The sequence below is a fragment of the Pan paniscus genome, chromosome 10 (assembly GCF_029289425.2).
Source record: "Pan paniscus chromosome 10, NHGRI_mPanPan1-v2.0_pri, whole genome shotgun sequence".
Taxonomy (NCBI): domain Eukaryota; kingdom Metazoa; phylum Chordata; class Mammalia; order Primates; family Hominidae; genus Pan; species Pan paniscus.
In genome coordinates this window covers 94,937,632-94,952,541 of record NC_073259.2, presented here as the reverse complement: position 1 = coordinate 94,952,541, position 14,910 = coordinate 94,937,632, and the positions used below count along the sequence as shown (strand labels likewise).

The following is a 14,910-nucleotide window of genomic DNA, read 5'->3' as shown; positions in this document are numbered from 1 at the left end:
ACACAGAGCAAACTGGTGGTAGATGTAAAATTTTGGGGTCTGGAGGATGATGGCCCTCTTCTCACAGCTCCACTAGGCAGTGTCTCAGTGGGGGCTCTGTGTGGGGGCTGCAACCCCATATTTCCCTCCCACACTGCCTTAACAGAGGTTCTACATGACGGCTCTGCTCCTGCAGCAGACTTCTGCCTGAACATCCAGGCATTTCCACAAATCCTCTGAAATCTAGGCAGAGGTTTCCAAACCTCAATTTTTGACTTCTGTGCACCCACAGTCCCAACACTACATGGAAGTCACAAAGACTTGGGGCGTGTACCCTCTGAAGCAACAGCCTGAGCTGTACCTTGGCCTCTTTTAGCCATGGCTGGAGCTAGAGTTGCTGGGACACAGAGCACCAAGTCCTGAGGCTGCACACAGCAGTAGCCAGGCCCTGGGCCTGGCCCATGAAACCATTTTTCCCTTCTATACCTCCAGGCATGTGATGGGATGGGCTGTTGTGAAGGTCTCTGACATGCCCTGGAGATATTTTGCCCATTGTCTTGGTGATTAACTTTGGACTCCTCATTACATATGCAAATTTCTGCAGCTGGCTTGAATTTAGCCCCGGAAAATAGATTTTTTTCTACCACATGGTTAGGCTGCAAATTTTCCAAACTTTTATGCTTTGTCACCTCTTGAATGCTTTGCTGCTTAGAAATTTCTTCCACCAGACACCCTAAATCATCTCTCTCAGGTTCAAAATTCCACAGATCTCTAGGGCAGCAGCATAATTCTGCCAATCTCTTTGTTAAAGCATAGAAAGAGTGATCTTTGCTCCAATTCCCAATAAGTTTCTCATCTCCATGTGAGACCAACTCAGCCTGGACTTCGTTGTTTACATCACTATCAGCATTTTGATCAAAACCCTTTGACAAGCCTCTAGGAAGTTCCAAACTTTCCCAAATCTTCCTATCTTCTTCTGAACCTATCTCCACCTATTCCAGCCTCTGCCTGTTACCCAGTTCAAAAGTAGCTTCCACATTTTCAGGTTATCTTTATAGCTGTACCCTATTGTCCACAGTATCAATTTAGTGTATTAGTCCATTTTCACACTGTTATAAATACCTGAGTCTGGGTAATTTATAATGAAAAGAGATTTAATTGACTCACAGTTCCACATGGCTGGGGAGGCCTGAAGAAACTTACTGTCAGGGTGGAAGGTGAAGGGGATGTAGGCACCTTCTTCACATGGCGGCAGGAGAGACAGAGTCTGAGCAAAGGGGGAAGAGCCCCTTCTAAAAACCATCAGCTCTCATGAGAACTCACTCAGTGTCACGAGAACAGCAGGTGGGAAACTGTCCCCATGATCCAATCACCTCTTTCCCTCAACACGTCCAGATTACAAGTCCCTCCCTCGACATGTGGGGATTACAATTCAAGATGAGATTTGAGTGGGAACACAGAGCCAAACCGTATCACTTTTTTTCTTCCTTCCTCCCCTTTTTCTTTTTTTAAAAAAGAAAGGAAAAGGTAATATTTTTAAAGGAGAATGTATATAGACATTGGTCTTAGACTTAAAGCAAAATGTAGTTTCTGTTTAAATATAATCACATTCTTTTTAGCAAAAAACAAAACAAAAACTCTTTGCACTTTTTTTAAAAAGCTACTCATTGAACTTTTAGAACACTTTATTTATTTTTAATTCTTTTAACTAAATATGGTAAGACTGAGGATCATCTCCATTGATTTCCTTGACTTTCATGTTATTTTTTAAGTTAAATTTTATTAACTCTTTTATTCTTTTAAGAAATTTTCTATATGATACATTTTTTACAATGACAGAAACATCTGGAGGTAAATGAGAGAACTATCAGAGTTTTCTAAACAAACTAATGACTCTTTCAAGCCAGTGATCTGCCATGTAGAGTCCTAGGTAGTCATGTATCAGTGAGTGTCAGCTTGAACAAGAGGTCTATATAACCTGTCAATACATAGCTATAGAGTGCATCAATGTTATCTGAATGAAAGGTGCTATAATAAACTTTGTAGAATGGGGGGTGAAAATAGTATATAGTATGATATGTTAGTAAAAATACGATAATTTTATTTTCATTTAACTTGTAAATTTTTTCAGAAGTACCTTCATTTTAATAAAGAGTAAAGATAACCCAAACTACAATAACTTTGAAAGTTGATTTCTTAATTTGTTTAACTTTCAGATATAAGCATTACATAAAATAAAATTCACTCTTCTAACGATACAATTTGGTGCTGATAATTGTATTCAATCATGTAATTTCCACTGCAAACATGTTATAGACATGACATCATTCTAAAAGGTTCTCTTGCTTCCCTGTAAAATTCATGACCCACTGTTATGGGCCGAACTGCGCTCCTCAAAACACATATGTTGAATTCCTATCCCTGAGTACCTTCCAATGTGACTGTATTGGAGATGTGGTCTTTAAAGAGGTAATTAAGATGGACTGTGGCCACACAGGATAAATATAACACATGTTTTATATCTATTTTCAACTGGATAAACATTTAGGTAGTCTTCCATATTATGGCTAATATAAATAATGCCACTATTGACATGCACATGCCTATTCATGTGTGAATGTGCTTCACTTAGAAAAACACCTAGAAGTGAGATTACTAGGTTCTGTAAAAACTAATTTTTAATCTTATACAATACTGCCATATCAAGTTTTCAGAAGTTGGTGTCCATATTGTTTTGAATTTCTACAGCGATACCTGCATGATATTTACAGCTGAACTTTATTCTTGCAAACACTTAGTCATATCAGGAATTTTATCTTTATTGTATTGGATGTATTGTTATTTGTAACTGTAATTTTAATTTGAATATCATTAATGACTAGTGATATTGACCATCATTTCATGTGCTTATTTGCCAGCCTTGTAACTTTTAAAGTGCTTATTTAAATAATTTATCCATTTAAAATTAGATTTTGTACTTATTACTGATTTTTGAGATATCTTTATGTATTCTTAATATAAGTCAGTTATCAGATTGGTGTTTTTCAAATATTTTTCAGTCTCTAGCTTGCCCCTTCATTTTCTTCAAAGAGTAAAAGTTTTTAAACTTCATTAAAATCATTAATTTTTTTTATTTGGGGGATTATTCTTTTTTATATAGTGTTTGAAAACCTTTGCCTAACCCAAATTCACAATGATTTTCTTCTATATTTTCTTCTTTAAGTGTCGTGATTTTAATTCATGCACTTACGTCAATGTCTACTTTGAATTTCTTGTGACATAAAATATGTATTGAGATTCATTTTTCCAGGTATATGAAGTTGTTAATAGAAAGTTATTATCTAACTGAATTATCATGGCAGTTTGTCAAACCAATTAACCAGTGAAGTATGGGTCTATATGTGTACTCTCTATTGTGTTCCTTGAATCTATCTTCTTTCTAATATCAGTGTACCTTTAAAGTAAGACTTGAAATTAGGTGGTGTTAGTATTCCAAAATTGCTTTTCTTTTAAAAATTATTTTTCTTCTTCAGGATCCTTTGCCTTCGCCTATAGATTTTAAAGTCAGCTTCCCAATTTACTCCAAAAATCTTGCTGGAATTTTGATTTGGAGTGCATAGAGTCTACAGAACAATCTGATAAAATTGTGATCCTAATAATAGTGAGTGTTTCAGTTGATGAACGTGGTATATTCTTCTATTGATTTTGGATTTATTAAAAATGTCTTTCTGAGGTTTTGTAGTTTTTTTTCTTTTTTGAAATTTTAGGTTAAATTTATTTCTTAGTATTTTGTTTTATACTATTATATGTGGATTTATTGTTTGCTTGCCTGCTGGCTTATTTTTTTTGCTAATGTTCACTGTTGTTATGTATAAAATTAACTCTTGTATATTGACCTTGTAACTGCAAACTTTCTAAATTTACTTATCAGTTTCTACAGCCATCTTTAAATAAAACAAAATTCTTAATTTCTAATAATTATCACCATTACCTCTTTTCCTTATGTTATTACATTAGATCTCTAACAAAATGTTCAATAAAAATGGTGAGAGCAGGCACCTTTGCCTTTTTTTTAAGAGGAAAACATTGTCTTTCATCATTAAGTATAATATTAAGTTTTCCATAGATGTTCTTTAAGTCGTTGCAGAATTTTCACAAGACAGATTTGCTATTGTATGCTATTATATGCCTTTGAAAATTTTACTTTGAAAGTCATTTATACTACAGTGATTAGGATGGCATGGCGGATGCACAAGTGGAAATGGAAATCCAATTAAGAAACAAATAGAGTGGTCAAGATAAGAAAAGTATCTCCTGCTAGTCTAAAATAAATAGTTGGGGAGGTGAAGAGACAGGAATTGGTTTGAAGAATTTAAATAGGTAAAATCAATAAAATTTGGTGACTGAGAATATGAGAAAGTGGGAGAAATAATTATTAAGAGTATTTTTAATGTAACAATTTGAATGGTTGCACCAGCAACTGAGCATAATGCTGGAGGATGATTATGGTTTTGGAGTGAATGATGGATAGCATAATTATGGTTTTGTATATATGAAGTAGATATTCTTAGTGGAAATGTAAAATGCACTATTGGCTATATATTTCTGGAGCTCAGGTGAGAAACGGATACAATATTTTAAGAATTATTGACATAATAATTGATAAGTAAAGCTTTGATTCAAAAATACATAACATCATTTATTTTAGGCTTTAGAATTTATTTTAGCCTCTTTAGAATCTCTCTTTTAGTGTGATAATATTTAAAACTCTTTTTGATTCTTTTCATCCATTCTATATAGGACACAATTTTGAAATAATTTAAAGTTGTCCTTAGCATCACTGGGACACTTTTACTGAATTTACTGTTTTCTTTCTTGCCGTTTTAATCTTTTAAATTTTCTCACTTATTCCTTTGGTGCCTTTACACTTACAGTAATGTTCGGTTGGTAAACTTTTTCTGTAAAGGTCAGAGAATAAATATTTTAGACATTATAGGCCACAGACACTGGAGGATGATTATGGTTTTGGAGTGAATGATGGATAGCATAATTATGGTTTTGTATATATCTGTTATTTAATTTTTTGACAGTGTTTAAAAATATAACAATTATTCTTAGTTGATGTGCCAATACAAAAACAGGTTACAAACTGAAATTGGACTATGGGCCATCATTTGCCCATATCACAATATGTGAGGCTGCCCTCTTGGCAGCATGTTATGCTCTAATAGATTCTTGCCTACCCTTTACTCATTTCTATCAATCAGTACTGAGTACTATTCCCTTCTGACCATAAGTATTTCCTATTTGAGCATAGTTTACTGTCCTTTATCTGAATTTTATTTACTTTCTAAAATTGAACTTTAAAGATTTTCTTGACCCCACCCTTAAGATAAGTGAATTACTCCCTTCTCTATGCATCCACTTTACTTATTGCATATTCCTTTTATTAAATTTTTAAATGTCTATGGTAAGCTTTGCTTTTATTTTTATCACTCCTATTAAACATTGTCCCACTGAAGGCCAGATTAATATCATTTCTTCTAGATGCCTAAAATGAAATCGCAGGTTAACAGAAGTTACTTAATATGCATCTGTAGATATGTACTGAATTGAACTGAATCTCTGTATTTGAATCTATTTGCAACTATTGCTAATACACGGTGCTTATTAATGTCATTAAATTGTGCAAGACAGCGTAACATATACATAGCCTACTTGTGTAGCATGTCCACATTGCATGAAGCTTAATTTCTTATGTGCCATATAAAATTTAGCATTAGTTTTCTAGTCTAAGTAAATAGTGATACTTGCACTAGCAAAGTGCTAGTATTGGACCAGTCAAAGGGTGTTGTTATTACTATTATTAAGTCTTTTATCCAAAAGACATTTGCATTTTAACTAGAAATGTCAATGGCTTAGCTTAAATGAATTATTATATAAGGTGCAATAATTTGTCATTAGGTACAATGATTTTGTCAAAGTAATATTTTCCTTCCTTATCTAAAATTTGAATTATTCTGGTTTTCTTAGCTATAAAACAACACTTACTATTACATAGATTGTAAACAAGTGACAGCTAAGCTTATTGTCAAACTTTGTAAAGAATTTATAATGGTGCAACAACATTGTAAAAATAAAATAAAATATTGTTTGATCCAAAAATACAACAATAATTTAATTCAGGGAATTCTAAAATTTCTAAGAACTGTTCAGTCTCTTCTGGCCTACTGTACACACATAACTATTCCTTGGGGGAGTGGTGTTGGTGACAAATTATAGAAGAACTAATATTTTTAAGTTTAGATTAGATTTGGAAAAGCTACAGGATTCTAAAGTGTTTAGATGATGCAATTATTCCAGAAACAAACTTGATTCTCTCTAATAACATAGTTATTTTCATATGATGTTTCCACCATTGGAAATATTGTATCACCAAAAAATTTTGTTAGACCTATCCAAATAAATTATATTAGAGAAAAATTTAGTAGTTGTTTAATTTATCTCATAAAAATAACCATAAATAAGTATCAGCTTACTTACTAAGGATAAAATGCCCACAACCTATAATAACATTTAATGCATTATGAAATGTAACCTCATGAAAAAAAAAAAACACTGTAATTACATTTGGTAACATGCCACATCTTAATTAGGGCTAATTAAATTGCACTATTAGCAATTTTGGCTTATTTGCCTTATAAAAAAACAACAACTACGATTTAGAGGATAATTGCAGTATTTATAAGATAAAATTGTTTCTTCAACTTTTTTTCTTAATTCAGATGGATAATATTGTTACTCTAAATAAACTTATGGATTATGTTTAAATATAATGCAATGAACATAACAGAAGAATGTAAAGACCTTAAAGAGTATAAATATAAAATTTTATTTTAAACTAGTGATTATGATGTTGATCATTTTTTATATAGATTATTCTTAACACCTAAGAAGGTGGTCTTCTATGTTTAAACAGCCTTCCTTTTCTTGAGCTTCTGTTGGCCTCACTAATCTTATGAGAGCAATTCAGTTGTACCTGCTTTTATTCAGCCCTGGTAAGCTCTTTAAATCATGGATTTCTAATTTTTAGATATCTCAACCAAAATCCCTCAACTTAATCAAGCTCATGTCTATTGCTTAATTGCTTTATAATTTTTTGGCTTCTGATGTGGGAGGCCTTATTCTTTATGAGTTTTCAGATCCACTGCTTACACCTATCACTAGCATTTTATCACCTCTGAGTAGCATGACCCAGCCCTTGTTAAATTATGTATTTCTCTAAAACTGCACTAAATAGCCAGCCACCCAACCACCAGTACGACATAGGGTAAAAATTGCCGGCTAGCTCAGGATATCTAAATTTCACTTGTAGCTCTACCGCTGTATGACATTGGGTGGTGTAATTAAAAGCTCAAATCCTCAGTTTCTTCAACTTTAAACTGTAAGTGGTAATAATTATATTTAAATATTAATAAAATAATGTAATTAGCCCATGTTCTACCTATTTTTATTATTTGCTTTGATCTTTTACATTTTGGTTCTCAGTCAAGTTTGTGTATTTATTATCATCATTGTTGTCAATCTGTCCATTCTCTATGCAGAGACAGAGATCAATCACAAACTATCACAGTTATGTGACACCCCAAAATCCACCCTAGGTAAACATGTTATAGCAGGAGGAGAAAGTGTCTCTTTGACCTGAAAGGCAAGTCAGATATTAATGAAATGGCTTGCAAGTTATAAAGATATATTTGCCTCTTTGCTTTCTCAATATCTTTTCCCTTATGTCTCGGCAACTTAATCCTATGCAGCTCTAGTTCAGGTAAATGATCAGTTGTAGATAAGAGGATACAGGTAAACAAGGTCATAGCAAGAACAGAAATCGAGTACATTTGGTACACAGACCACTAGATATTGAAGCAGAACTTTTCCTCAGCAAAGCCACAATGAAACTAAGTGATTCTCTTTGTAGAGACGCTGAGCAAACCATTTTAATATGAGCTGTTTCTGGCCAAATAGTAGTCTGAACAACTCTGAGGTTTAATCACATAGCTAAGAACTTTGGAAATAGGGAACCAAACTTCAATTATGATCAATTTTTGTTTAACACAAATCAGATTCTAGATGTTTATTATTTTGCTGTGAGGCAGTAAAAACATTACATGATCCAAGCTCATATTTTAGTTTTTTAGCCTGTAATCACGTGTCCCTGGGTAGAAAATTTAATACTGACAAACATGGAGCTAAAATTTACAATCAATTTTTCAATACTGGTAAAATAAAATCTAATATTCCATGTCCTGAGATTTTATTTTATGGTCCTTATAAATTAGAGTGTTTTGGAAATACATTGGAGAAACTTGTGCTGTGAAAAGATAATCGTTTCAATTCATATCATCTTTTCACGATGTACTAAATAAAATTTCTAGCATTATAATATGATTTGTTATAATTTATTTTAGTCACTATTCTTTCACTCTATGCTTATAGAAAAATATTATTGAAACAATCGTAAACACTTTTTTTTTTTTTTTTTTGTAGCCCAGAGGTCCTTTATTTATTTTTAACACCTATTATGCCATGAATTCATAGGGAATAGGTTCCAGCAGCTCAGGCTCCTTCCCACTGGTTCTCACAAAGTGTGCTTCTCTGGGTGGAGCAGGCTGGCGCTTTAGTTGAACCCAGGTACCTTTCTCTTTGGCTTCTTTCTTTTTCTGATCATTTTCCTTCACGCGTTTCAGGAAGCTATCTCGGCTCTTAGAGTGCTTAATGTGCTCAATACGCACATTAATTCTCTTGGCAAGAATCTTGCCCTTAACTTGTTCGTTTACAACAATGCCAACAGCATGCTGGGTAACATTGTAGACTCTTCCAGTTTTGCCATGGTAACACTTGTGGGGCATTCCTTTGTGAACAGTACCCATTCCCTTGATGTCTACAATATCACCTTTCTTATAGATTCGCATATATGTGGCCAAAGGAACAACTCCATGTTTTCTAAAAGGCCTAGAGAACATATATCGGGTGCCTCTCCTCTTTCCCTTTGTGTTCGTCAATTTTGGCGAATTACTGGAAGATGGCGGTTCCGGCCGAAAAGGAATCGTAAACACTTTAAAGATACTAAAAGGATTCTTTTTAAAATCACTTTCTTTACAACCTATTAAAGTTCTTGGAAATGTATTTCTTCTGATATAAGAACTTGAACCACAATGCTGAAATAAGTCATGTGCATCTAATATTATTACTATACTAATTATATTTTTTCTATGATATTTCATCAGAAAATACAAATAAACTTATTATTAAAAACAAATAATTGGCAATATGTACAATAGAATTACTTTCTTAGTAAAATCTAGTTAGATTTTTTCCAATGGCATATATGTCTAAATTATCTTGATATAATTATATTTTAAAATTGTGGATTTTAGAGTATGTCATAATTTTAACAACTGAAATATACACAAAATATTTACTTCATGGGTGCGTTTATGTGTATGTACTTAGACGAACTGATTTAGAATGACACAGGTATATAAAAACATGAAAATATTTTGCCACTCATGTGTTTTAAGTAATGCAAATGTAGAAAATTATGGCCTTGTTTCCTAGTGTACCACAGATATTTTAGTGCAGCTTCACAATTTTAAAATAGCATGAAGTGATTAAAAAGGAAGTGGGAAGAGAAGCATAATTTTATTCTCAATTAATAGAAAACATGGCATTGTCTATTTTTATTCTCCTGGCTATTTATCCATTCCCTATGAAAGTGAATGGTCTGCCACACTCCTCGTCTGCTTTCTTGCTGAAAGTGCTTGCTTGTGCTGCCAAGCTCACTACACACTTTCTATTTGGCATGGAAGCACTATCTTTTTCAGCCATGCAAGTCTGTGTTCTGTGATAAAGTTCAGTTATGGGCAGGCTTGCTGACTCTACTCTGCTATAGAAAGAACTCTCTCTTGCTCCAATATTCATTTGAAAACTGCCTTTCCTGGTGCTTGACATTCTTCTAAAATTGTACTTGCCATCCTAATGGTTGTCACTTCAATATTTTAACTATTGTACTTGTTTAATATGAACTAGATATTTAATTCTAATTTAAGCAGCAAAGGAAGTTGCTGATTGCTGCAGTTTTGTAAGGGATAAATTACTATTATATACTTGATTTAACTGAGCATATATCATTTAAATGTAGAGATTTTTAGTCCCTAAGTTATTGTGGAGGTAGTCTGACTTGTAATGTGTTGATCCATTTGTTTCAAATTCTGTAAGACTGACAACAATTATTTCAGTCTATGTGATGGCATGGTACTCTACATCTGCAAATATTTTTAGCATGATAAATGAATGGATTAGTTATTCTATCAACCATTTATTTAATGTGTGACTAGGTATTTTGTAGGCACCTGGATACTCTCCTGCTTCAAACACCTAAAGAATAAAATATCAAAATAAAATTTTAATGTATATCTCAACTTCAAGTATCAGAAAATAGAGAACCAAAAATAAATAGCCACTTAGTAAATTATTGAGCAGCAGTTAATGAAAGAAAAAAGAACATTGTTAAATAAAACAATTTTGCAGAAGTCCCAGGTTAGGTATATCTTGAGGGGTAGATGGGATTAAGATTTCTATGTTGTTGCTCATGTATAGATGAAAAGAAGTGTCTTGACAAAGAGCCTGTATATTAAAAAAAATTGGAGAGAGGACTCTCCATATAGTCAGGTTTCTATAAAGGCTATAACCTGAAGAATAGAATTTTTAAAAACATGAACTGGAAATAAAATTTAATCACCAATAAAAGAAGATGAGAGTCTGTCAGGAAAAGTTTAGAAATTTGCCTGTGCTTTGACAAAACAAAAAAAGAGTCCAGTTATTACAATGTTCCACTGTCAAGCAGGTTTAGCTACTTCAATTACATAACATATTGAGTGTTTAAAATTGAAAACTGAAATATTAGCATAATGTTCCCTAGTGAGTGATCTACTGGGTGTCCAGTAAAGGTGAAATTAAAATGTAGTTGGATATATGCATTTTAATCCAACATTAAACAGTATTTTCAGAGATTAAATAAAAACATCATTAGAATTATGCTCACAATCCAAATTTAAAAGCCACGTGATTGCAACTTCAACCATTAAAGATTAATCTCAGGAAAAAAAAAAGAAAAAAGTATCTGACCCACAAAAACTTCAAATGATAAAAATTATGAAATAGAGAGTATAACATAAGCATGTTAAAAATTGTAAAGGGAAGCTCATGAAAATAATATTCATTTAGTTGCAGAAGAGTCAGTAAAGATGATATAAATTTCAAAGGATATAGGATATGCAATCTAGAATTCTGATTTTCAAAGGAAGTAGAATTTGAGGGCCCAATATTTGGAAGAGAAGAAGAGTTCAGAGAAATGACCAGGACAATTGGCCACTACGTATTTATCAAGTGATTAAGTTGACCAGGGCAGTAGCCTCAAAAAACCACAAAGGGAGTCTCTTAAAAGCAGAGGCAAGTTTTTACAATTTTCATGGAGCTGAAAAGATAAAACTTTAGTTCAGCATTTTCAAAGGGAATAAAAGACTAGAAAATACCTCAGTTTCAAATTGCAAAGCATAATGTGGATAATAATAAAATATTAAAAGCTTCATTCCTGAGGTGGAGAAAAGATGGTGGCACCAGCCAAAAACTATAATATTAAAAAGTATACTGAAATTTCAAGCTAATAGACTAAGGTAAGAAAAAAATAAAGATTGGAACAGAGAAAGTTAAGCTGTTACTGTAAGACTGTCTAATTAGGTTCTTAGACAATCATAGAGTCTACATTTATATTATTAAATTAAAAAGTGAATTTAAAGATAACAGAAAACAAGATAAAATACATTTTTTTCTTATATCACCAATAAACAAATTGAAGTAAAATTGAACACTATTTCTAACAATGCAATGTCTTTTAGAATGTATCTAATAAATGATGTGCAAGACCACTAATCAGAAATCCACAAAACATTATTGAGAAAAAAATGAAGCAGATTTACATCCCAACAGATGTGTGTGTGTCTAAAATGACAAATGAAAAGCTGATATAGGACTATGATAATTAATATAGTTGGTATTATGCAAGTATATGCAAGTAGACCAATGAAACAGAATAGGACAGTGGTTCCCAAACTTTATTGTAGATCATAATCATCTGAAAAAAGATTCAGTAGAAATAGGGGAGGAGTTCCCATTTACACTAAATTTTTGGGTAAAGCTGTTGCTACTGGTCTGGGTATAACACTTTGAGAAGAACTGAAAGGGAACAAGTCCAGAAACAAGCTCACGTTTATATATTTACTGGACTTATGGCAAAGGCGAAGTGCAAGAATATCCATTTAAATAAATTTTACTGGGCTAATGAAAATTTAATTGGAAAAAAATAATGACAACCTATTTGCAAAATGGCAAAGAAATATGCACAAAATTTCACAAGAAAGGATAACCAAATAGCTTTTATAAACATATGAAAAGTTTCTGATTTTAATTATCAGGAAAATGCAAATACAAAACATAACAAGATATCGTTACCTATTCAAAAAATTCAGGAGAATGATAAAATCTGTCAGTGGCAAGTATTGGTGAGATTGTGTATAAATCCATATCTAGTTACAAGACTGGAAAATTGAATAAGACTGAAGAAAAATAATGTCAAATATGAAGTTTGTAAAAGCATTCAGGTAGAAGAGAAGAATAATTTATAACATACTTCTTAATAGCAACAGTGATGACACAATGTAATTTAAAAGGCTGAGAAAAAATAATGGTCAACCTAAAATGTATTCCCATCTAAACTGTCATTCAGAATTAATCTACAGGAACAAGATGTAGAAATGATCTACAGGAACAAGACAGAAAACTTAAGAGACCAAAACCTGCAGCCTGAAAAGGTCCAGAAGAGTTTTAAAACCTGTAAGCTTTTGAATTGTTCATGAGTATGGGGAAAAGCCTTAGTTTGTTTTGGATTTTATGTTAAGCATTTGTTTAGAAATACTAAAGATAATGATTAATGGTATTATTATTTTAGTATTTATTAGTATTTTAGAATAAATAAGCAAAGAAGAGAGGGAAATCGTAATATCTAGAAATCTCAATCAAGTGAATACATGGGGAAAAAGAAAAACAAAGAAGGAGTCAATCCCTGCAGATCGAGACTCCAGACCCACCCCAGTGCCAGATGAATAAGGCCATTACATAATAATAAAAGGATAAATTCAACAGGCATATATAACAATAATTGATACACATACACTCAACATCAGTGCACCCAAATATATGAAGCAAATATTGACAAGATGTGAAGGGAGAAGTAGACAGCAATGCAATGATTGTCAGATTCTTCATACTGCACTTATCAATAAGAAAATAGCACACTCGAACTACGCTATACACGAAATGAATCTGACAGATACATACACAAAATTCTGCACAACAGCAGCTGCATTCTCACATGCTTCTCAAATGTACATGGAACATTCTCCAGAATAGATCACACGGTAGGTCACAAAACAAGTCTTAACAAATTTAAGATTAAAGTCATGTCAAGTATCATTTTTAACCACAATGGAATAAACCAGGAAAGAATAAATAGAGTGAACTTAAAAAAATTTAAATATATGGAATTTAAACTACATACTCTTGAACAATTATTGGGTCAAAGAAGAAATCCAAAGCAAAAATTTATGTGTATATAATTTATACACACACATATTTTTATATATATATATATATATATATATCGAGAGAGAGAGACAAAAATAAAAACAATATTAAAACAATTTCTAGGATACACCAAAAGCAGTATGAAGAGAGGAATCTATAGAATTTAATTACTTTTCTTCTGGTTGAGATTAATTTAATTACCACACATATATTAAGTACTTAATTTTTATTGTCACTTTTCTAGACAATTGACAATTTATTGAACAAAACAAGTGACAATCCCTGGACCTCAGTTCTGCTTGGGGAGTCAGATACTCACAAGTCACATCATAATCAGGTCATGTCCACAGAATGTGAGATGTGACGCCCTCATGTCCTCCTCTAGGTATGGTGGCATCCTCCCAGATTTTTGACTAGGACGACAGACTCAAGGACCACTACAACATTTAAATAGATGCAAAAAAAGGACATGACAAAATTCAATATTCCTTCATGACACTCAACAAATTAGGTAGAACAAATGCACCTCAACCCAACAAAGGCCCTCTATGACAAATGTACAGCCAATATCACGTTAAACCAGAAAAACGATGTAAGATTTTTCTCTAAGAGCTGGAACAAAACAAAGATGCCCAGCCCCATAACTCCCACTCAACACAGCACTGAATAGTCAAACCAGAGCAATTAAAGAACAAAATCAAAGGCATCTAGATTGGAAAGGAGGAAGTCAAACTGTCTTTGTTTGCAGATGATGTAATCTTGTATATAGAAAGCCCTAAAAACTCCAACAAAATACTGCTAGAACTAATAAATTCAGCAAACTTGCAAGATACGAAATCAACATACAAAAGTCACCAGCATTTGGATACATCACTAACAAGATATAATGCTATTAGTGTATAGAAATATTACCAGTTGTTGTGCATTTATTCCACATCCTGAAACCCACTGAAGTAGTTTATCAGTTCTAGGAGCCTTTAAGCAGAATTTCCAAGGTTCTCTAGGTATATATTCATATTATCAGCAAACAGGGACAACTTGACTTCTTCTTTTCCTATATGGATGACTTTTTTTTCTTCTACTTGTGTGATTTTCTGGCAAGGACCCCCAGGACTGCATTAGACAGGAGTGGTAAGCATCCTGCTGTAGTTCTGAAGGGGAATGCTTCTAGCTTTTGGCCATTGAGTATGATGCTGGCTGTAGGTTTGTCGTAGATGGCTTCGGTTATTTTGA

At 32.8% G+C, this 14,910-nt stretch overlaps 1 protein-coding gene across 1 annotated transcript; it reads right to left on the bottom strand.

Moving 5' to 3' along the window:
• Positions 1 to 8,493: 8,493 nt before the first annotated feature.
• LOC100993998 (large ribosomal subunit protein eL21-like) lies at positions 8,494 to 11,183 on the bottom strand. The gene has a single exon (XM_055095199.2). The coding sequence runs from the start codon at positions 9,258 to 9,260 to the stop codon at positions 8,556 to 8,558; it is 705 nt and encodes a 234-aa protein (XP_054951174.1). The 5' UTR covers positions 9,261 to 11,183; the 3' UTR covers positions 8,494 to 8,555.
• Positions 11,184 to 14,910: the final 3,727 nt, after the last annotated feature.